The 25998-nt window shown below is 35.0% G+C and overlaps 1 protein-coding gene across 9 annotated transcripts in view; it reads right to left on the reverse strand.

Moving 5' to 3' along the window:
* Positions 1-25998, reverse strand: part of TRDMT1 (tRNA aspartic acid methyltransferase 1) — a 68025-nt gene that overhangs the window by 10583 nt on the left and 31444 nt on the right. For 3 of the 9 annotated variants that reach the window (XM_081553630.1, XM_081553629.1, XM_081553631.1), the window contains exons 3-10: positions 17324-17400; positions 14905-14976; positions 14220-14285; positions 13443-13512; positions 12858-12941; positions 10640-10968; positions 8531-8588; positions 7360-7489 (exon numbers count right to left, since the gene is read on the reverse strand). In XM_081553630.1, coding sequence (XP_081409756.1) covers positions 7360-7489; positions 8531-8588; positions 10640-10968; positions 12858-12941; positions 13443-13512; positions 14220-14285; positions 14905-14976; positions 17324-17400 — 886 coding nt within the window. Of the gene's footprint in view, positions 1-2200; positions 2703-7359; positions 7490-8530; positions 8589-10639; positions 10969-12857; positions 12942-13442; positions 13513-14219; positions 14286-14904; positions 14977-17323; positions 17401-25998 lie in introns of those variants that run through there. The other 6 variants (XM_081553633.1, XM_081553637.1, XM_081553635.1 and 3 more) reach the window with 4 other exon arrangements.

Genomic DNA, 25998 nt, shown 5'->3' on the forward strand with positions numbered 1-25998 from the left:
AGTGAGTAAAGCCTAGTGAAAGTGTGCCAAAGTGATTTCAGATATGTATACTGTTGTTTATGAGACTTTTACTAGCTTTATATTTAAACACATACACAAAATGTAGACAGTGACAGTTTACATAAACATGCACTGGCCTACAGTTTCCTTTGACCCATATTTATCTATGAGTTCTTCTGAAAAAATAGTTATGGGGAATGCCTTTTTTAACTGTAGTAAAATGCACATGAAAGTGAAAGTGAAAGTCACTCAGTCGTGTCCAGCTCTTTGCAACCCCGTGGACTATATAGTCCATGGAATTCTCCAGGCTAGAACACTGGAGTGGGAAAATGCACATAAAATTTGCCATTTAAACAATTCTCAAGTATGCAAGTCAGTGGCATTAAGTATGTTCATACTGTTGTGCATTCATACTGTTGTACCATTCTTCATCTCCAGAACACACTCACCTTCCCAGAGCCTCCACATCCATTAAACACTAACTCCCATTTCTCTGGTCCCCTGAGCCCTGATAACGACATCTCTGTGAGCTTGATTCTTGTACGTACCTCATACAAGTGAAATTATACAGACTTTGTCCTTTTGTGTCTGGTTTATTTAACTGAATATAATGTCTTCAAGGTTCATCCATGATGTAATGTATCACAACTCCTTCCTGTTTATAGCTGAATATCATGAATAAGGCTGCAATGAACACTGGCATACAAATATTTGAGTGCCAGCTTTCAATTCTTTTGGGTATACACCTAGAAGTGGAATAGCTTTATTATATGGGTAATTCTATGTTCAATTTTTTTAAAGGAATTGTCACCCTCTATAGAGGCTGCACTACTTTACATTCCCATCAGTAATACAGAGGGTTTCAATTTTTCCACATCCGGATGATTGTTTTTTAAGAATAAATATCTCGTCTTATTTCTTTTCATTTCTCTTCTACCTGTCACTTGCTTTTATTACTAAAATCAAAATCACAGAATTTATGATGCAAGATTTAGTCAGATTAGAGCCCTAAATCTAAGAATGGAAAAGGAGAGAAAGAGAAAGTTTTAAGACAGAGAAAGTTAAAAGTTATGCCTTTTTTAATTGTGGTAAAACGCACATAAAAGGCAAAAGCAAGCTCTGAAAATAGCAAACTAAAGGTAAGTATGTACAAATGAAGAAGGGACGGTGAATTTTGTCTTTCAGAAGGAAGGAGAATGAAAGATAATTAGATAATGTGTACCTATATTTTTCATCAGTATGGCATACTGATGGAAAGGTAATCAATAATTTAAGATTATTATTTCTGACATTTTCTTCAGACTGTTGCAAAAGGTGAGTGATGATAATTTATTCTAAAATATTGTACACATTTGTTTATATAAAATAATGTTTAAAAAACTGAAATTAAGTAAAATTATTCAATATTTTAAACAGGCTAGAATCATCATTTTAGAAATAGGATGAATCATCTTAAAGTAAAATGATAGATTCTTAAAGAAAGCAAAGAAGAATTAAAGAGCCTCCTGATAAAAGTGAAAGAGGAGAGTGAAAAATTTGGCTTAAAACTCAACATTCAGAAAACTAAGATCATGGCATCCGGTCCTATTACTTCATGGCAAATTGATAGGAAAACAATGGAAACAGTGACAAACTTTATTTTCTTGGGTTCCAAAATCACTGCAGAAGGTGAGTCCAGCCATGAAATTAAAAGATGCTTGCTCCTTGGAAGAAAAGCTACAATCAACCTAGACAACATATTAAAACGCAGAGGCATTATTTTGCCAACAAAGGTCTGTCTAGTTAAAGCTGTGGTTTTTCCGGTAGTCACGTATGGATGTGAGGGTTGGACTATAAAGAAAGCTGAGTGCCGAAGAATTGATGCTTTTGAACTGTGGTGTTGGAGAAGACTCTTGAGAGTCCCTTGGACTGCAAGGAGATCCAACCAGTCCATCCTAAAGGAAATCAGTCCTGAATATACATTGGAAGGACTGATGCTGAAACTGAAACTCCAACACTTTGGTCACCTGATATGAAGAACTCACTAGGAAAGAACCCTGATGCTGGAAAAGATTGAAGGTGGGAAGAAGGAGATGACAAAGGATGAGATGGTTGCTCAATGGACATGAGTCTGAACAAGCTCCAGGAGTTGGTGATGGACAGGGAAGCCTGGAGTACTGCAGTCCATGGGGTTGCAAAGAGTCAGACATGACTGAGCGACTGAACTGAAAGCAACTTTAATTAACATACACAAATATATAGTATCTCAAGTTTATATACTATTTTATAATACTTTATAAAATATTCATGTAGACATTAAAATTCTAATGTTTCTAAACTTGTCTATACCATAATATTATAAAGGGAATATTTAACATATATATTTACTACTTTCATATGAAAATATATTCTCCTGAAGCATAACAATAAGTTTCACCTTACAAAACACAGTAATACAAATTTAAGGAAACAAAATGGCATTTTTCTGACCAATCCAATCTTCTTATTAAAGAGAAAGATAATTTAGTCAAATTTTGTCAAAATTAACTCAAAAAAGAATTTCAAAATTACTATCTGGATATGATAGAAAACTGTGACCCTCTTTCAGAGTTATTTAAAAAACTAGTCACATAGGATTTTGATTAGTTTAGCTACAACATGCACGTTGAGACTATTTCCAAGTAGACGATAACGCTGTTTGACAGTTGTCATCTCAGGAAATCCTAGAAAAGAGAGATAATGATTTATAATACAATCATTTGAAATATTAACTTTCAGAGATAAAAGGATATATTCTTTAGTAAAGGCATAGTGGTCCCTGGTTGGGGAAACTATTAATAAGATCCAGCATGCCATGTGGTGTGGTAAAAAAAATAGAAAGTAAAAAAAAAAAGCAAAGTATTCTATGTTTAATATTTATCTTAGTACTTATTAATAACATTATGTATTAACAATATTATGTGTACTATATATGACTATAAAATGTAGTGCAACTCAAACTTCAAGCATTATCAGTAAAAATTAGCTGATCCAAGGATTATTCATGTTATAACATGTACCAATAGTTCATTCCTCTCCATGTCTGAATAATATTCTATCATATGGATATACCGTATTTAATTTATCCATCCATTCATTGACAAGTATTTGGGTTTTTCCCTACTTTTTCATTATTATAAACATTGCTGTTAGGGACATAGACATATGTATGCATGTGTAAGTTTTTTTTCAATTCTCTTAGATATATACCTAGGGGTGAGACTGCGGGAAAGTAAAAGTGAAAGTCGCTCAGTCGTGTCTGACCGACTCTTTGCGACCCCATGGATTATAGAGCCATGGAATTCTGCAGGCCAGAATACTGGAGTGGGTAGCCTTTCCCTTCTCCAGGAGATCTTCCTAACCTAGGGATACAACCCAAGTCTCCCGCATTGCAGGCGGATTCTTTTACCAGCTAAGCTACAAGGGAAGCCACAAGGGAAACTGCAGAGTCATACCGTAACTCTATGTCTAATATACGAGGAACTGCCAGAATGCTTTCTAAGGCAGTTGTACCACTTTATATTCCCACCAGTAGTGTACAGGGATCTGATTTCTCCACAACTTGTCAACACTGTTATTATTTGTCTTTTTGTGAAGTGGTATCATACTGTAGTTTTGATTTACCTTTCCCTAATATCTAATGATGTTGAATATCTTTTCATGGGCTTATTGACCATGTATCTATTTTCTTTGGAGAAATGTCTATTGAAATCCTTTGCCCACTTTTAAACTGGATTATTTTTCTTTTTATTGTTGAGTCATGAGACTTCTTTCTAGCAATATATTCTGGATACAAGTCCTTTATATTCTGCTTCTACAAACTGAAATTTTCATACTGAAGTTCTTTTTGCTACCTTCTTTTTCAAAATGAAATCCTCTGCAGATACTATATTTGCTGGAACAAAACCCTGCACATACCACCATAAGAGACTGTCCAAGCATAAGAGTGGACACTAGAATCTTAGTTACAATCCCAGAATTTCACATTCAGAACTCTTTGACATAGCAATTAAAAAGGCAATCAGTTAATCAAGGAAGTAATTAAAGAGCATTACAAAAGCAAAAATTGGGCTTTCCTGGTAGCTCAGTGGTAAAGAATCCACTTGCCAATGCAGGAGACAAGCGTTTAATCCCTGATCTGGGAAGATTCCGCATGCTGTGGAGCAACTGAGCTCCCATGCGCAACTATTGAGCCTGTGCTCTAGTGCCCGGGAGCTGCAACTACTGAAGCCCTCACACCCTAGAGCCGGTGCTCCCCAACAAGAGAAGCCACCGCAATGAGAAGCCTGTGCAATGCAGCTAGAGAGTAGCCCCTGCTTGTCGTAACTAAAGAAAGGCCAGTACAGCAACAAAGACCCAGCTCAGCCAAAAATAAATACATGAATAAATTTATTTTTAAAAATTTCAAAACTTGATAAAGTTGCTTCATCAACACTAGACATTACATTACCTGCAATAAAATAAGAGTGATTACTATAATAAAACTATAGTTGCAATGGAGCCCGGTCATATAATTCCTATCATAAAGATAATGTCTTAGGCAAGAACATTAGTCATCTCAGAAGTTATTTACTTCAAAGTAGCCAGAGGTAGAAATATACCTACAAACAAACTTTAAGACTATCCCAGGGATGATCCTTTGTGATATCAAGATTGTATCAATGGGGAAGACACGTCTGAAAACAAGCAAGATTTATAAATGGAGGGAACACATGTATATCTATGGCTGATTCACACTGATGTATGGCAAAAGCCATCATAGTATTGTAAAGTTACACATGTAACATATACATGTATGTATTTCATATATAGGTACTAAAATCTAAATTTATTTATGGAAAAAAATTACATAATTTTTTAAAGTTAAAAGATGACTTTTAAAAAAACTTAGGTACCTTAAAAATAATAATCCTCTCCAAAACAAAGAAACCTAGAATTAAGAAGGTCAAGATAGCAGCAATTATTCAGTAAGTGAAGGTTAGTGCCTGTCTCCTCCAAACCTTACTATCTCATGAACGCAGGCCACTGGCCACAAAGAGAACAGGAAAACATGTGCAGAAGGATCAATGCAAATCCATCACTACCGTGGACAAGTAGCTTCAAGAATGCCCATTCTGGACCCAGGATTAATGATGTCAGAGGCCCACGTGAAGGACAGGCCTGTCACAGTGCTGCTCGGTGGTAACTATAGGGGCTTGACTGACTACATACATCTATCACACATTTTAAAAGAAGGTTAAGCAATTTGCCCATACACGGGACATGGGTTTGGCTCCTGGTCTGGGAAGATTCCGCATGCTGCAGGGCAACTGAGCACATGCGCCACAACTACTGAAGCCTGAGCATCCTAGAGCCCAAGCTCCCAACAAGAGAGGAAGTCACCACAATGAGAAGCCTGCCCACCGCAACACCGCAATTAGAGAATAGCCCCTGCTCACTACAACTAAAGAAAGTCTGTGTAGCACCAAAGACCCAGGGCAGCCATAAACAAATAAATAAAGTTTTCTCGCATGTATTATATATTTTCAGAGAACTTTGAAAAATCCTACTTTACCCTAATTATATCTTTAAATACTGAGAAAAAGTGTTTATGAAATAAAGGCTATAACATCTATCATTTAAAATATAAAAGCACAAATTTCATATTAGGTGTCAAATAGTTTGCAAACATGTTACATATGTTAATTCACTTACGTGTTACAACCCTATGAAGTCGGTACTGCAATTACCCCCATTTTACGGACACATAAACTAAGGCAGAAAGTGACTTAGGTAGGGCTAAAATTCATGGTCTGTCTGACTCTGGGGTCTGTGCTAAATTTCATTATTACCAAAGTGACTACTACTACTTGAAAAAATAAACATTGAACTAAAACTTAGAACTTAGTTGCTATTAGACAGTAAATCTCTTTTCTCTCTACAGTACTATGGAAAGTACCTTTGATGACTCATCGTAAAAATGAAAGAAAAAAAAGTAACCACGACAGAAGACTGGGAAATAAATTTCTGAGTGCAATTCTCACTTCTTTGCTTGATGATGTTCTCATCCACTATGTGACATAAACTAAGACAAGGGGAAGTCTATGTTTTCTTAAATAACATTCCCTGGGATAGTTCAAACTGAATGAAATCACCAAGAAAAAGGCAGAGAGGACAAAACAAACCCTGTTGCTGTGACTCTGCTTAGAGAATCAATTACCAAGAGGGTAGTCAAATTCTATTGGAGTTTGTTCTCAATGCAAAAAAATGATGCATTCCAAACCTCAAGTGTAAATCCATTATTTAGATTTTAAAACATGATCTATTTAACCCATGATGTTCTTCAAGAATAGTACTGTAATAATATTACAACAAGATTAGATTTAGCAAAGCTTGGCTTTCCTGTAGTCAAGCTCCCAATAAGTTATCAAAAACACATTTCCTCCTCATGAGGAAATGTGAGGGAGATTTGTCTCTCCCTTCCCATGAGCTAGGTGCGAAGGACACCCCTCACCTCCCTCTGCCTAGGAAACCAATGGCATCCACAGAGTGAGAGCCCCTGTGCCAAGGAAGCAGGGTCAGGGAGAGGCAGTTGCTCTAAGAGGCAAAGGCACTGCATCCGGTCTCCTAATACAACAATCCCTGGCCTTCCTCAACGACAAAAGGCATCAGGGCTTCATCTTTCCCACTCTGGAACTGTATGTTCATTTTTGTTCTTGAGATTCCACCTTCAGATTCTCTAATTCGGTGTCAATTCTGGGATCTGTGCTCCCAAGTCATCCTTAATTTCCATTAGGAAAGCTCCTTCCTAGAGCACCTCTCCACTTTCTCTTTTTTCCACTTAAACCTTGTAGGGAAGGAAAAAGGTTCTAATTGATAAGAACGTACCTCCTAGAAGAAGAAATACAAAAAACATACCTCCCACTACACACACTCAAAAATAAATTCCTTAATTATCTTTTAATTTTTTTTTTAAAGACAGTTCTAGGCATTTTTTCACAACAGCTAGTGTGGGGTTATTTGAACTGGACTCCTAGAAGCAAAACATAAATTTGAGAAAGAGATGCTATTAACGATCATCTGTGGGGAAAGTTGAAGAATTGCTGATTTGGCCTTTCTGTTCCTGCAAAGCACCTGGAACCATTACTGGAGTAAAAGGAGAATTGAATCTGAAGGGAATGGCAGGTTGTGAACAAAAACAGAAACAGGAGAGAAGGAAGATGTCAAAATGGCACAATCAGGAGAGGAAGTGTTCTCCACCTCTGTCTGGGCAAGGGTTTATTCATAACTCACACGGGAGTCCCTAATGAGTTCAGAGACCATTAATAAATGAAAGCTGGGGTCTCCATGTATCCCACATACCAAACTCTGGAGGAAATCCAAGGAGATTTGCTATTTCTTTAGGAGTGAAAAATCGAAGTTGAAGCATTGACAATCTCATTATCTTTTCTTCTTGTGACAAACTGTTAAGGGATTTGTAGATATTCTCAATCTGTAGGAAAACATCCATGATAACTAATAAGTAATAAATAATTAATAGAATGCAATTAGATTTGTTAAGATAATATCATCTGCTGTGAGGCAGTTTAAAAATGATGAACATATAGTCCACCATAACACACAGCAGCCCAGGGTAAAAAGTCTGTGCAATGAACTGTATAATTGGCTCTTCAAGGGTAAGATAAACTCTGACAACAAACAAAAGCTTGATGTTCAACAGATCAGGATACTTTTAGTGTGTCTGTCATTTTTGGTTTCTCAAAAATTAACTCATAAGACTATAAATGATAAATAACAATATAAGAGAAAAATAGTGAAAGGAACTTGGTCAACTAGTAAGTCAGTTTTACAATGCAAACAAACAGTCATTAGAATGTTTATGGTTTATGACCAATTTTATCCAATTAAGACATTTTCTTAGAGTGATAAAATTATTTAATAAATATGATTTCTCAAATTCTGACATTTGTTTGCCTCTGATAGTTTTTACCATGGATAAATTTTATTAACAGTTAAAGAGTTTAAATCAGCATAAAAGAAAATAATGTGATTTCACTGCAGAACTATTCAGAAGTATATAAAATTTACAATACATCAAGCTTGTATTCAACCATGACACCACAAAGAATTTGCAATTGAAGTATTAACAAACAGCCTTGCTAAAATAGATTTATTTTTCCCTAAAAGGCATTTTTATAATATGTGCTCCAAAAGAAGGCTCTAATATTAATATTTGTGTGTAATCTTAGAGAACATTAACTATTGTACTCTGCATTTCAAATTACCCTTTATGGAGTATAAAAAGAAGGGCAAAAGGTAAGAAAAAAAAGTAAAAATATAAAACACTTTTTGTATATATACCCATACCTAGCAACAAGAAAAAGACTTATGCTATAGTAAATAATTATTATACACATATTCATTCCAAACGACTATGTAAAATTCTTTAAACATTCTCAAATTTTAAGTAGTAAATAAAATTTTATTTAAAAATATTTTCAAAATATTTTAGTCCTGAAACCATGCGCAGTACCTGCACATCCTCTGTCGTCTGCAACACAGATCCTGTCCCTTCTATGTAGCGTCCATAACTGAAAAATTAACACAAATATTTTGTAACATCTGCTTGTTAATGATAGATTTCTTGAATGAATCAATTTTACATAGCTACATCTTTCTGAAATATTCTGAATAATATCACATAAATATGCTTTGTAATTAAAAAAATTAGGTGAAAGACTTAAGATCGTATTTAAACTTCTCAGACACTAAACTTGACAAAGGTTTTGTTGAGTAAATACTATTTACATTATGCATCATTGTCATTTTTATAAAATGTCAGTTTTTAAATATTCATCACATTTAAATGCACAGGAAGTATGCATTATGTGTTAGTTACAACTTTTATATCCAAATACTATTCAGTACTGGCATCCCTGCCACATTAGACCAAATGTTATGAAGGTGAAAATGAATAGCAGCTATTTTTCTTCAGATGCCTGAAGCATCATTTCTTCTCATGAACCCAAAATCCTACTCTCCAGCCCAGGACAGACTTAGGCTCATCAAACATGTATCTACCTCCTACTGTAACACCATATGTTTTAACTATTTATCCTGCAACAGTCAGACTATTGTTTTAAAAAACTATATTAAAAATATAAAACACTACAGAAATATCAGATATTAGTAATATTTCTTATAGTAAGATCACTGCCAAACTGGCTGCATGATATTTTATCATTTTTTCCTAATTGATGAATTTAAAATATAAATTAAAGAAAGTCACATCAGAGAAAAGCTGTTTTCTTATATATCATGTGCGTGTCTGCTTATATTATCTACACTAAAATAGACTTTCACATTAAAGCTTCTTTTACACCATTTTTATAATTATAACAGAATTTCAAGGTTTTTCTGTTTTTTTTTTAATTACAAAAGTGATGAGTCCTGTTTTATGAGAGTCCCAAAGAGAACTCATCAGACTTAGAAACAGATAACAGCTGACTGTTAAAGTGATGGAAAAAGCAATAAACCTATTCCCCTAGAAGTACAAGGGCAGAGTATGAGAAAATCAGGATAAGCCTCATACGATTATCTCAGGGGCAGAGTGTCAAGACAACTAGCTAGCAGGTAAAGAGAGAAGGTTTGAATGTTTAAATCATAAAACTACCTATCAAATGAGTTTGAATGGCATTAACAAAGAAGAGGCAGGGATCTTTTAAAAATTCTTCTCCAAGGGTCTTATTTCCCCTTCTTCCTAGTTTTAAAAAGAAACTTGAAAAACACATTCATTAACACTTGGGAAATAAGCCAGAGACTATATCCCCTAAATGTCCAGTAAAATAAATTATGATATACCTATACCACGAGTATAGCAAAATTCTTAGGCAATAATAACCAAATTACATTGTATGGTCAAAAAAATGGGCACATAATAATGATTATAATACGCTACAATTTACTTAAAGAAGGGGGTAAAAATATACATGTATATTTAGATACCCTGCACACAACACCTCTGGAAGATCAGACAGTATAAACTGAAATCATCGGTTGCATGTAGGGAAGGAAATTGGATGAACAAGAGGCAGAGAGGAAAGGAGTCTTATAGTCTCAGTTCCTTTTGAATTTTGAACCATGAGAATATAACTACTTACCCAAAAACTAAAGAAAATTTAAAGTGCTCTAACATGCTCCAGATTATTCAATCTTATTTCTTGATATTAAAATTTAATTTCTTCTTGTACATTGATTATAGAAGTGGAAATTTTTGAGGTACCATAAAAAGAAAGGTGGTAAAAAATTAGCAATTTGGCATCTACAGAGACCCATGTTTTCATCATGGGTATGTTTCCACTGTGGGTAATTAAGCTCCTTCGAAGGTCGCCAAACAATGGCCTGGCCTTTCATGAGCACTTTCGTGGGCTGTGCACATGATGTTCTGCCAGAAGCAATTTTTACTTGTGCATTCTATTGGAACATGAAAGCGGGCAATTAAGGGGGGAAAAAAAAAACAAACACATTCTAGCAGAAACATTTTATAAAATGCTCCTTGTTTCGAGAAGAAATAAAAGAAACAATAGTTATGAAAACTTGGTTACTTTGGATATGTCATGAGTAGAGACTCTTTAAAACTTACCCTTTTGTAAAGCACATGGATCTTCTGGAAGTGGGTTTAACAATGTCTAACAAAAGAGCATATCGCAGTAATGACTTTGGCGGTAAAAAGAATGAATGCTTGTCAATGTCATCTTCAAGAAAATCTTTTAGCATTCGCACAGAGAGATTGCTGTCCTGTTGATGTTTCCTGTCAATTTCTCCTGCAGTTTCAAGCTTAAAAAGAACGGCCTCTTTTCCAGAACACTGTGTGCTGCTATCAAAGCAAATATTTGGTTCAATTTTCTTTTCTGCATTTATTGCATATTTAGGGGGATGTTCAGATTCAGTTTTGGGGAACTCCATCAGTACCTGGCATTAAATAAAAATATACAAATTGTCAAAAGCTTTCTTAAAAATAAAAGATGAATTAATAATATCCAATCAACATGATGCAAAAAAATTCTTTAGCTCTTACTGAGCTGTCATTAAAAAGATAGACATTGAGGTTTACTAGTAATTTATATAAGCTACTACAAGTTTTTCATCATATAATGATAGGCCATCAGTCTATAGATAATTTATTTCATGAAATTACTGCTTTCTCTAGTAATAAAACCATTCAACAAAATAATAGGAAATAAGTTGAATATACAGACGACATTATATTTGGAAAAGAAGTTGAGAAAGCAACGGGAACAATTCCAGAAAATGCGTTTTGAATCAAAACTTGACATTCCCCTTCATTAAAAAAAAACAACAACACTAAAACATACCCATGATCTAAAGGAAAATTAGTTATTAAAAATGATAAGCACTCTTTGCCCTGAAAGGTTATTTCTATTCTTGAGCCCCATAGAAAAAACTTGTTCCTACAAAACAGGTAACCTTGTATAAAGTCCTATTTTGGGAAGGATAAAACAGTTCCAGGAATTTTTAATGATGAAATCTTTGTTAATATACTTTATACATTGTTTTTGGAACTATCCACATTGAAAGGGAGACACATTGCTATTGTATAATATAATATAGGTGTGTCTTCCATCGCCTGCATTGGCAGGCGGGTTCTTTATCACTAGTGCCACCTGGGAAGCCCCATAATATAATACCCGTGTGTGTTCCAACTCTTTGTGACCCTTTGGACTGTAGTCCACCGGGCTTCTCTGTCCATGGAATTTTTCAGGCAAGAATACTGAAGTCGGTTGCCATTTCTTATTCCAGGGGATTTTCCTGACCCAGGGATCAAACCCATGTCTTCTGTGTTTCCTGCATTGCAGGCAGATTCTTTACCCACTGAGCCATCAGGGAAGCATAAAACTGGTATTGTGTTACAGGGGGATTCAAATGATACTACTGAACCCCTGTTAGTAGGACATGACTTTTAAGTTCTTACCTGTGATGGTTACAGAGAACTTCACTGAACCACTGAAACTCTGTTATCCACATCAATTTTCAGCAGAAGCATACAAAATTGCTAGCATAATGAGAGATTCTATCCATAGCAATTGCACATTTCATTCTAGCTTGTACTAATCATTACCATATTTTAATCAGTTAAGGCTAAACAGCATAGATTTCAAAGAAAATGCAAGCGACATGTGAAAACACTCGAGCTATTTTTAAGACAGTATACTGAATTTTTATCAACAGTAGTCAATGGGTTCTATTGAGGGAGAAAAATAATAGATGCAAAAGAATCAATGGTAGGAAGAGAAATTACTGGGGGGCTCCTTTCCCCCCAATAATTTCTCTTCCGACCATTGACAACAGCAGTAATGGTAATTTTTTACTTTCGACTTATTTTTGGTAATGATGAAAGAAATGCTTCTGATTTTGTTTCAAGCAATTAAAGTGGTCATATCAGGAATGAGAGGGCTTCCCTGGTGGCTCTGTGATAAAGAATCCACCTGCAAATGCAGGAGACACAAGAGACGCAGGTTCAATTCCTGGGTTGGGAAGATCCCTCGAAAAAGGAAATGGCAACCCGCTCCAGTATTCCTGCCTGAGAAATCCCACGGACAGAGGATTCTGACAGGCTACAGTCCATGGACTCACAAAGAGTCAGGCATGACTTAGCGACTAAACAACATAAGGAGGGGCAAAAGGCTTAGAAGAGAGACTGAATGCATGATCTTTACTACAGGCATGAGAGGACACCCAAACCTCCACCAGTAGATCCGGAAAATAAATAAGCAGACTGAGACCTGCTTACAATAGATAAATAATAATGATGATGATGAGAACAACAATGATAATAATACCTGACCAGGGGCCTGAAAAGGGAATGGCTCTGGCTGAAGCTTTGCAATAAGGAAGTACCGTAATCTTGAATTTGGAATGCCAAGCTGAAAGTGAAGCAGAACAGGTAGTTGCTATGGGAAATTAAAGTGATCTATACCAACTGTTAGCATCTAGTGAAAAAAAACAAAACTCATACACTATACATTAGTTTACATCAGGTCTACATTAGTTTCTGCCAGACAAAATTCCATTAACAATTTGTGGAAGACTTCCCTGCAGCAAATTCTTAAACCTTTTAAACTGTCACTTTGTACCTTTATTTGAATGAAATAATGATGCAATCAGATGAATCATATGTCTGTGAGTCACTTTCATTTTATATTTCCCAGTTAAGAAGATATATAGACATTCTTACATTCATTATTGATAGTAATCATAAAAAAAAATAAAATTCACATATAGCTATAAAATTCAGACATAGAAGGAACCATGTCTGAACAAATTTTAAGATTTACCTATAATATTATCCCAAATGGATCTATTCTTTTTATTGAATCAAATTCCCTTTAGGAAAATTTATTTAAGTTTATAATTGTGGTACTTACAGAGGTTGGAGACAATAGAAATTCTTGGTACTGAAAGCCACAATTTTCTATTGTTTGTATTAACAGATCTCTGAAAAGACAAAGGGAAAGAAAAAAAGCTTTCACTCTATAGTTTGAAATGCAATTCTTATATAAAATATTACACATAAAACTTCATTTTATGTGAAAACTGTACCTCCACTCAACTTGTTTAGAAAGAGAAAAATCCTAGGTCTTAAGTCCAATACTTGAGAAATTACATTTCTCAAAAAAAGAGATAATCTGTATCATAAATAAAAAATTGCTAATCCACTGATAGCAAATTCATTATCGGAATGAAGCTATGTCTGTAGCCAATCAGATGGGGGAACACTGTCACAGACAGCAAGTGAATCAAGGACTTAATTGGTTGCAGTTTCTCCAGTGGGGCAACCATCTGAAAGGGCCCTGACACAGAGCTTGCTTCTTCAATCCAATGTAGGACAGAAAATGCCTGTCAAGAGGACTAATTCTTACTGAAAACATTCCTACTTCTAATGAAACGGACACCAACTTAAGCAGCTAAAATTGAGAAATACTATTCATGTTACTCATTCTGGAAAAATTCAAACTGTATATCAAAATGCGAGAGAATCAGCTGACCCTAACCTTGTGATACTTCACATTACTATTTGAAAACTACATTAATGATAAACTACATAACATATCTTAAATGTCAGAATGTACACATTTATTTTTCAGATCTTTATTTCACAACAACCAACTCTAAGATGAACACAAGAGAAATACATTTCTTACCTTGTAGAAGATACTTCAAAACCTTTAACATTTTCTAAAAGAATATACTTTGGTAATTTTTGTAATCTAAAACAAAAACAAACAAACAAAAAACCAAACAGAATTCCAAACATCTCAATACTAAGAAGAAGCAAAGAAAATCCTTACTTGTGAGAAATACGAGGTAATTGTTCAAACCGATTTTAGAAAAGAATTTTATAAAGGATGGAGATGACTTATTTTAACCCTTTCCCCCATAAACATGGCACACTTGATAAGATTAACATTTGAAATGTTAATTTCCACTGAAGTTTAAGTGAAAACACAGGACTGCACAGAGCCTTGAACTGCACAGAATGGCAGTTCAAAGGGCTGACGTTTCCATGGAATGGCAGCTTCTAGGGTTAACAGTGTGATTTTCCAGTCCATGGGCAACAGCATTCACTAACATTAGCATCATCTGCACTAATCCTGTAAGCAGAGGCAATAGAATTCAGCTATTAGGCTGTAACACCCTGTCACTCACTTTAGCAGCACTGTAGAATCAACAAACATTTGCAGTTGCTCTATCAGTCATGGCAGAAAATAAGTGGCATGTATAGTATCTATAGAAGCTGCTAATCTCTATAAAATGATAAACATCACATTCTTCCAGATGCAAAGTTTTACACTTATGGTAAGCTTGTACAGGAATCTAAGTTTTTACCTTGGGAGAATGTCTAGAATATATAAGAAGCTATTTGTCCTTGGATCAGTCACGTCACCTTGCAGGCCAATTCTGAAATGGATAAGAAAATAAGTTCAAGAATCTTACATAAAGATATCAAGTCACTTTTAAGAAGGCAAAATAGAGAACTACAATTAGTTGGTCCTCACAAAAATTATGATCATCTCTGTTACTATAAAGAACAAAACATATTTATTCATTTAATTAAAACAAAAAAAGCTTTGTCTAGTAAATGTAGTACTTATAACAAAATAATATGCCCAAATGACTTACATGAAGCAAAGAAGAATAAGAAGTCAATGAAGAATTAAAAACAATTATCCTCTTAAAATCAATTTGTTTAGGAAACACACACACACACACACACAATTGGCTGGTGACAACTTTTGCTCTGCCCCAGGGGAGACAAAAGAAGTTCAGAAGAATGAGCTGGTTGGGCAGGGTGGCAACATAAGAGTCCATGGCACTGATAACTAATTACATTCAAGTAGACCAAGATAGCAGGTAAGATCAAAACAATCTTGTTCAATGTACATGGGAGACAATAAAGATAAAGGCTTGATTCTACACAAAGGTGTCACAACTTGGTTAGACTAAGCAGGTCAAAACAGGTCATGTGAAAAGGTGGTATTTGGATCAGCAATTAGATCTTATAAGTAACATTCAATATGATCAAGAACCAAGCAGAAAGGAAGACTAGATTGGGCATGAATTATAACAACAGAGGATTAGGATTTAAGACCTTGCCACATATTAGCTTCATCGTCTTAAATTACTTGACATCACTTATCAGCTCCTCATGCCTGATAGCAGGACCAAAATCATCAGTGGATCTGAGGCTCAAATGGGAGAGGAGAGTGGACTTGAACAGATTCCTCAGAACCTTGGTTTCTTCTCATTTAGTTCCTTTCCTCTCAGAGTTCCAAATGATGATTGTGTTGCAGGATCAGACTCTGTGGCCATTAGCAGCTGGATCTAAGCTGATACAGAGCGAGAATGGTATCATAGGGAAGACACGGGTCCCATTGCAGGGACATCCGAGGCATCACAGTGCTGGGGCTGCACTCTGCTCTGAGCCTCCCACTCACGGCAGTCAAAAAGGCCACACCCTTGCATAGCTCAGGACTATCTTTATGTGGAACATAAAGGCTTGATTCTACACCAAAGTGTTTTTGGAACATCATTCTTCCCTGATAAATTCCCAATCTGCTTTCATACACAATTCCAATATCACCTCCAAAAGAATTCCTCCCTCCTGATACACAGCAATATAACACCTTTCTCTTCTATGTTCTCATGGCAGTCTCAGCATTCATTTATTATCCCCTTAAATCACATTACAAGGTAATTATTAATATCCGTCAGTCTGTAAGTTCTGTAACAGAACTGCAGCATTAAAAACAATACCTGTAATGTAGGGGCACAATAAATCCTTGAGGAATTAATTTCCTAGAAAACTTGAAATAAATCAAAACTTGGGTGGAAATTAAGCATGAGCAGAATATTTATTTAAATTTGAATTTTTACTAAACTTAAAACTGCATTATGTGTTTAAATGGAATGATATAAAATAATTGATAAATCCTGGCCGTTACATTTTCTAATTGTATGACCTTGAGAGAGTTACTTAAACTTTCTATGTCTCAGTTGCTCACCTGTAAAAAGACAGTATACTAATGCACATCCCATAAGCTTGTTGAATTAAATGGCAAAATCTAGTAAGACATTTGGATGGTTGTCATTATTATCAATATTACTTAATTAAAAATACTATTGTTAAAAATATCTAAATGAAGACAGATTAGTCAAGATTTTATCTAAAATATAATTCCCTGAAATATATAGTCAAATAAATACCTTATAAGAAGAAACTGAATTGGAACATAGCTTTAAAAAAGCTATTTTATTAACTGTATATATTATTAAATGTACATATCAATTTTGAAAAATGCAAAATTCACAGATGCATTCTTGACTAGCTTTAAAATTTTACAGTTAAGTAATTTAGGACTTGAAAATTTTTATGAAAATTGACTTTGATTAATCAGCGTTAGGAAGATATTCCTGAATGCTGATTAAATAATTCAAGGTAATTTGGGTCAGAAATAAATATTTTATCTTCAGTAGGTATTAAAGAGGTACCACATAGTCTCGCCATACCTACAATGACTATGACCAAATCACTGTGCTCATCTGGCAGTTAACTGCTCTTTTCCTCATGATTAATGCTGACTTATAAATGTGAATAGAGAAAGAGAATTACGTATGAAAAATTTCAAGACTAGGGAAATGCAGTGAATGGACTTTATAGTGTCCGTGCTTGAAATTACAGTATGATTTGATTTAATGAGTCTTTTAAAAGTATTCTTCCTAACAGAGAAATATGTATTATACATACCTTGTGAATGGCTGACAGGGAGGGCTCATTAAAATCATATTGAAAGATAATCTGTCAAACTCTTCTAGTGTAATGCCCTAAGGAATGAATATTTGGGGGAGAAAAAGAATATAAAAACATGTGTAGAAGAGGAAAAAGGAAACATGCTAACTAATTACAACTAAATATATCAGAAATTGTGACAGCTTATTTATAACACTTAAAAGTTTATAAAACACTTAATACTTTTTAAATAAACTTCAGTTAAACTAACTTTCCAAAGTGATTTTGTGAAGGAAGTGGAGCAGTAAGCTGAAGCTATAAAAGATTAAGTGACTTCCCCCAAACCCCAGGACCAGCCCAAGCAGAGCTGGAAAGTTAGATCCTAAGCATTTCATGCCTCTATGATACCTCAAGTCTAATTAAGACTGCTGTGATTTCTGGAATCAAAAATGGAGAACTTTATTTTAAAATTAATTTCAGCAAAAGATCTAGAGAATTATTAACACTTTTGTATTAATATTATTTATTTAGAAAATGTGGTGTATTGATCAGTCACAACTTCTCGCCTGTCTCTGTCAGTATATCACCAAACAGAAAAGAGTCCCACTTTCAGTTATCTGCATGCTGTTTTACAGTTGTATGTAGTCAAAGAACCTCAAAAGATTATAAACAAGATTAACCAAAACAATGCCTACTGGGCTAAATAGTTTTAAGATGTACTGTTTTGCTCCTTTATATACAATATCAGAAGAGAAATATAGAGAAATACAAATCATGGGTTTGCCAATTCTCATTAAGCTCTGTTAGCACATACTCTCAGCCAGAAATTTAAAGCAACAAGCCCAGAATCCCAACATTCCTAGTTACAACACATTTCTAAGAAGTTCCAGTTCATGAAAAAAGCAGGAAAAGCTTTATTCTGAGTTCTGAAAAGAGTTAACTTGTTGAACACATCAGTTGTCTCCACTGTATTAAAAGTTTGAATGTACATGTCTATTGTTTCTAAATTACAGGCTTTTAAAAGTAGTTTAAGATGCATATGTAAAATGAAATGAAAATTAAATATTTAAAAGTTCCCAAAGCACCTCTAGAACCCAGAGTTCGAAAGAAAACAATCTGAAAATCATACACTCAACAGTGTGTGAGGAAACCTGGGGCAGACCAGTACCATTATCACACGTACTTAAGTTACATAGCTAGTTAGCACAGGGCTATTAAGGAAAGCAACTTATTGACTTCACAACTGACTGTAGACAGATTAAAGCTAAATTTCTAAAATTAAAATAAAAAACAAACAACAACTTTTAACATTCAGTTCAATTCAGTCACTCAGTCGTGTCCGACTCTTTGCAACCCCATGAATTGCAGCACGCCAGGCCTCCCTGTCCATCACCAACTCCCAGAGTCTACCCAAACTCATGTCCACCGAATCGGTGATGCCATCCAGCCATCTCATCCTCTGTCATCCCCTTCTCCTCCCGCTCCCAATCCTTCCCAGCATCAGGGTCTTTTCCAATGAGTCAACTCTTTGCATGAGGTGGCCAAAGTATTGGAGTTTCAGCTTCAACATCAGTCCTTCCAATGAACACCCAGGGCTGATCTCCTTTAGGATGGACTGGTTGGATCTCCTTGCAGTCCAAGGGACTCTCAAGAGTCTTCTCCAACACCACAGTTCAAAAGCATCAATTCTTCGGCATTCAGTTTTCTTCACAGTCCAACTCTCACATCCATACATGACTACTGGAAAAACCATAGCCTTGACTAGATGGACCTTTGTTGACAAAGTAATGTCTCTGCTTTTTAATATGCTATCTAGGTTGGTCATAACTTTCCTTCCAAGAAGTAAGTGTCTTTTAATTTCATGGCTGCAGTCACCATCTGCAGTGATTCTGGAGCCCAAAAAAATAAAGTCTGACACTGTTTCCACTGTTTTCCCATCTATTTCCCATGAAGTGATGGGACCAGATACCATGATCTTAAGTTTTCTGAATGTTGAGCTTTAAGCCAACTTTTTCACTCTCCTCTTTTACTTTCATCAAGAGGCTTTTTAGTTCTTCTTCACTTTCTGCCATAAGGGTGGTATCATCTGCATATCTAAGGTTATTGATATTTCTCCCAGTAATCTTGATTCCAGCTTGTGCTTCATCCAGCCCAGTATTTCTCATGACGTACTCTGCATATAAGTTAAATAAGCAGGGTGACAATATACAGCCTTGACGTACTCCTTTTCCTATTTAGAACCAGTCTGTGGAGCATCCTAAGTCTAGAATCTAAAAGAAGTAAACAGTTAATACCTCCAATACCTCCAATTAGACATACAAAATTACAATTTTAAAGGATTTTTGGAAAGGGTGATTTTTTTTTTTAGTAGTACAGCCCAAATGACAGAACAGTTATGCAAAACATAATCACTCAATTAAACCATTCACAACTATCTTTAACTTAGCAATCTAGGTCAATGTATGTGACAGCATTCAAGAAAGTAGTTACAGAGATGCATGGATTAACTTTAATAATCTGATATTTTATAATAACACTAGTGGAAATATATTCTTTTTCATAACCATAGCATTCAAGGTAAAAATAAAATCCTTGCTTTCAGAAAACATTAGATCAACTTCATGTGGTAACTTCATTTATCGAGTGTTGATGAGCAACTTTGTCACACTACTTGTTTTATTGCTTCTCTTCTCAAAAAGCTTCCTGGTCATTCGTACAGTTAATTTTCATTTAAACTTTAGGAAGAACTTGGCAGATTAGTAAACAACAACTTTTGACTGTTTTAGTGAATTTATTGTTAATCTAAAGAGAACTAAAATATTGTGGCACATGGTAAATCTTCAATAAAAACTTACTGAGTGGATATTTCATACTATTTTCTGCCCTATGAACCCTGATGTTTTCTTCATGAATAATTTGTTCAAAATTACATGTTTTGTTCAAGAACAGAACTTTCTTGATCATTGTATTAATCCCCATTATAAAGCAATTTTCTATGACTCATAAATACTTTTTGCCTTTAGATAGATCTTATCTAATATCAGTTCTGAAATACCTGTTATGCCTGACATTTTTCCATTTTTTAGGCACAATATGTAGTTCCTTAGACAATGTTCATAATCTAACCCACCAATATTTCAGAGTATCTATAATACGCTAAGCACTATGATAGGTCTGGGAATACAATGATGAACAAACCCAGCAAGTTTTCAGCTCATGTATTTATATTGCAGTAACTAGTACTTTTCCATCTCCTATCTAGATAAATACCAGATTTTAGTTTTATTACTAAGTATCTTTGTAACTGTCCTATTTTTGGTTAAAAACCTACATGCACTTTTCAGGCCTGACCACAGGCCATGACAAAGGCTTCACCCAGCAGGTGCTGGGGAAAGTCATCCTCCCCACTCCAGACTTGGTGCAGGGCCAGCGCCTGGCAGTCTCTGAGAGCAAGTGCAAGGTCTCAGGCCCCCTGGCAGGTCATGCTCTTCACATATTTGCATTTCAAGGTCTGTCTATCTGTGGGCACAGAGTCCTCTTCAGCCACCATCTATTTCTGCCAAGGCCTCCTTCTGGGAGGAGGAGGAGCCCTTGAAGATACTTCTCTTGCTATGACTATACTCAGCAAATTGCACTCTCTCCTCCAATACCAGGGGCTCCCTCAACTGTTAGCTGACTCCCATGTCTGCTGATCCACTCAACTTCCCAGCAGGGTGCTGAACCCTAGGGAAACAGAACAGGGGGCAAGGCATCGACATTTTCTCTACAGCAAGTAATTAAGGCTTCACTCTTTCACTTTTGCCCTGTTGCTTTAATCAGCTACTCTGATCCCTGACAGCTCAGCTGAGCTCCTGACAACCACATGAAATAATGTCCTAAAAATCTACAGCTTCATTTATCTTTCAAAGAATAGACATATTTTTTGAGTCTCACTTTCCCTTCCTACTCCAATTACAGTTTTTACACTGCAAAGATTTGTAAGAGAAAACCCCTGCTGAATTGGATATTTGGCTGCAGCAACTTTTAAATGTTTACATTAAATTTAAACTTAGATCCAATCTTTTTAAATAAAATAAATTTTGCTATCATAATCTATGTCACAGAAATTTTGGAACCTAAATGCAGATTGCCTACATATGAGTAAATTCAGTTACTTTTTAGCAGGTATGTTTCTCCTGACCCTGTATTTACTTCTTCCCTACGTCCATGATGAGACTGGCAGACTTAGTGCAATTTGCCATGATGTTCATGAAGTGCACTGCTACCAGATACTGGAAAGATGATGCTATACCCATAGTACTCCTCTCGATGTGGCCCGTGGAGAAAAATATTCTGTTCTCAGTATCAGGGACGGACGTTCTTCAACACATAAATAGATGACTTTTACCTTGTGAATACCCAATCACAAAGCCAGGAAATGGCCCTATTTTATATCCAGCTAAATGAAAGCTTAAAACAAACCTGTTGGATACACAAAACGTGGTACATCCATATAATGGAATATTATCCAGCCATTAAGAGAAATGAAGCACTGACACATGCCACAACATGTCTGTATGGAAACATGCTAAATGCAAGAACCCAGACAAAAAAAGGGCCACCTATTATATGATCCCACTGATATGAAATGTCTAGAAAAGTCAAATCCATAGAGGTAGGAAGTAGATTAGTGGTTGCCAGGGCCTGGAGGGAAGGAGAAATGGGGAGTCACTGCTAATGGGTACCAGATTACTTTTTATGGGGATAAGAACACTCTAGAATTATAAAGTGGTAATCCTTACACAACTTTGTCAGTAAATGAAAAAAGAAAAATGCTAAAAATGTACACTTTAAAGTGGTGGACTTCATGGTATAATGAATTGTATCTTACTTAAATAAAATTTGTGACTTTTGCTTCTGTCTGGAGGGAGCAAATTCTAAGAGACTTACTTGCCTTCTGTAAATAAACTAGAAAACTGGGAGAAATGTAATAACTATTTTCAGATATTGGACCACAGGCAGATAGGACTACCATTCCTTGGAAAAAGAAAAAAAAAAAAAAACAGTTGAAGATAAGTAGACTTTCTACTTGGAGATAATTTCCACACAGCAGGGAAAGGAAAGGACACTCAAACTGAACCTGAGAATGTAGAAGAGTTGAAGACAGACACTGGCATTCAAGGTCAAGGTGACTAGAATTTGCAGAGCAAGACGACCACACTAAAAGAAGCTGCATAAGGTATATATCTGCATAACATTCCCTTTGAGTGTCCTGCTGAGCATGAACCTGTGCGTCTATCAGGCAAAATGCTTTGAGGTAGGCAAAGACTAACTGCCAGGAAAAGAACCACTATTGGGAAGCTGTAAGTCAAAAAAATTCCCAGATCTCAGGGCAAGAGATCATTCAAGTTATCACCACAACCTAGTTGAGAACATGGGACACTTAATAGCAATCAAAGAAAGGTCACATATTAGTAGCAAGATTAGAATACGTTTATAGTAAAAGCTACTCCACATATACTCTGAAGTGCTTAAAATACGCCTCAAAAAGAATCAAGATGATCTGAAATTAACTGCCTCTGAGAACAAAATCCAACAGTTTTTAAAAGATTACAGTAAACTCCAGCACTCAAAAATATAAAATGTACAATGTTAGGCTCCCAATAAAAAAGTTACTACAATGCTAATAAAATAAGATAATGTGACCCATAACAAATGGGGGTAAATGGAGAAAGAATCTATCAGTAGAAACAAACCCAACAATGACATGCTGGAATTAACAAAGATTTTAAAACAGTCGTTATAAATATCATTAATTTGTTCAAATACTTCAAGGAAAATAAAAATATTATAAGGAGACTAGAACATAAAAAAGAATTAACTGAAACTTAGAAATGAAAAATATCTAAAATGAAAAGTTACATATCAAAAAAAAAAAACCTCTTAAAGATACAGCAATATAGTGTGCTTCTAAAATGAAGCAAACAGAATAGAACAGACCAAAAATGAACAGTCTCAGTGAATATGAAGGGATCTTACAATAAATCTAATTGAAATGCAAGGAAGGGAATTCTCTGGTGATCCAGTGGTTACGACTCTGTGCTCTCACTGTCAAGGGCAGAGATTCAATTCCTGGTCTGGGAACTAAGATCTAGCAAGCCATATGGCATAGCCAAAAAAAAGGGGCAAAATTAAAAGGATGGATAAAATATATACATACAAACACTAACCATAAGAAAGCAGAAGTGATATTAATTTAAGAAGCTATATTAATATCAAGAAAGTAGACTTCAGAACAAGAAATAATTTTTAGGGATAAAGAGGAACATTTCATAATGATAAACAGGTCAATTAATCAAGAAAACAATCATAAAGCATATACACTTAATAAAAGAGCTCCGGATAAAATGAAGCAAAAACTAAAACAAGTTAACAGACATTCACAGTTGTGCTTAGATATTACAACATTCTCTCAGCAATTTATAGGAAAAAATCAGTAAGGATACAGAAAAATTGACAATACTATCAACTAACTTGACCCAAATGACATGTATAAATGTTCACTCAACAAAAACAGAATACACATTCCTTCCAACAGGACACAGAGCATTCACTAGATAGAGTGAATTCTGGGCCATAACACAAGTCTCAACCAATTAAAATAACTAAAATCATACACAGTATGACACCAATAAAACAGAAATGAGAAATCAGTAACAGAAAGATATCTGAAAAATTCCTAAATATTTGGAAATTTTAGAACCATTTTTACAAATTAATACATGAACCAAAGACAAAATCAGAGGGGAAATTAGGAAATACTTTGAGTTGAATGAAAATGAACATAAGACATATGAAAATTTGTGATTTGTAGCTGAAATTTAAGAAAACGTATGACATTGTATGTTTGCATTAAAAAAGAAACACAAACTCAAGTCAATCATCTAAAGTCCCAATGCAAGCAGTGTAACAGAGAGTAAATTAAACACAAACTAGAAAAGAATAATAAAGATGAGTAGAAATTAGTGAAATAGTACAAATGAGTAATAGATAAAATCAATTCCATCTAAACCTGTTTACTTGAAAAAAGCAATAAATTTGGTAAGGCTCTAGCTTTAGTAGTAGAGGAAGAAACAGAAAAGATAAAAATTACTAACATCAGGAATGATAAACAATGGATATAAGGAAATATGATGAACATTATGCCAATATGCTTGAAAAATTAGAGCAAAAGATAAATTTCTTCAAAGACACAAATTTCCAAAACTGAATGAAAAATAAATAGAAAGCCTCAATAGTCTCATAACAGATAAATACACTCATAATTAAAAGGCAAGAGTACTGGAATGGGTTGCCATTTCCTTCTCCAGAGGATCTTCCTGACCCAGGGATTGAACCCAGGTCTCCCACATTGTAGGCAGATGCTTTACTCCTAATTAAAAACCTTCCCACAATGAAAACTCCAGGTCCAGTTGGCTCCACTGATGAAATTCTATTATTTATAGAAGATCTCATACTTGTTCTTCACAGACTCTTAAAGAAAATAAGAGTTTGTGAAGACTACTGGGTGGGCCAAAAAGTTCATTTGAGTTTTTCCATAACATCTTACAGAAAACCCAAACTTTCAGCCCAATATAAGGCTAGTATTAATACTGCCCTAATATCAAAACCACACAAATATTTTATGCAGAAAGTACAAAAGTCACCTACAAAGATAAATGTAAGAATACTTAATAAAATATTAGCAACTGGGATGTAGCATAACATAAAACTGATTCTATATCATAAAAAAGTAGGATTTACCCCAGGAATGCAATATTGACTTAACATTCAAAAAAGGAGTTGATATGATCACCATATTAACAGAATAAAAGGGCAAATTGTATAATCGTGTTACATGATGAAAAAAAAGTTTTTGACAAAATTCAAAACCTATTCATTCATAATACAAATTCTTAGAAAATGAAATAAAAGGAAATTTCCTCAACTTAATAAAAGGCATGTTCATACTCAGTTGCTTCAGTCACGTCTGACTCTTGGCGACCCCATGGGCTGTAGCCCGCTAGGCTCCTCTGTCCATGGGATTTCCCAGGCAAGAATACTGGAGTGGGTTACCATTTCCTCCTCTAGGGTATCTTCCCAATCCAGGGATCAAACCTGTGTCTCCCGGTTCCTCTCATAGAAGCATTTAAATAATTTTTTTAAAAAAATTCAGTTTCTAAAGCTACTGCCATCCCTCTGACCAATTCTTCTCTTGTCTTTGAAATTCTCTCCTTCCTTGACTCTTAAACGCCAATACCTATTTCTCCTCCAACCTCTTTGCCAGTCTTCTTCTCATTTACTTCACCTGCTTCTAAATATCCATGTTCCTCTAAGCATGTAATACATGAAAAATATACAGCAAACATCTAAGATGTTAAATGATAAATGACTAAATAATTCTCCCCTAATATCTGGCAGAAGGCAAGGATATCCAATGTCAGACTTTTTATTCAACATTGTAAAGAAGGTCCTAGACAATGCAATAAGGCAAGGAAAAAGTCATACTGGTTGGAAGGGAAAAGTATAACTCTTTTTTTCCTCAGACAATAGACTTGTACATGTTAAAAATCCTAAAAAATCAGTATTAAAGTTATCAGAATCAACAAGTCAATATAGCAAAGTTACAGGATACTAGGTTAATAAATAAATGTTACAAAATATTAACTAAATAT

Source organism: Giraffa tippelskirchi, chromosome 13 (assembly GCF_054371585.1).
Source record: "Giraffa tippelskirchi isolate mGirTip1 chromosome 13, T2T-mGirTip1v1.2.pri, whole genome shotgun sequence".
NCBI lineage: Eukaryota > Metazoa > Chordata > Mammalia > Artiodactyla > Giraffidae > Giraffa > Giraffa tippelskirchi.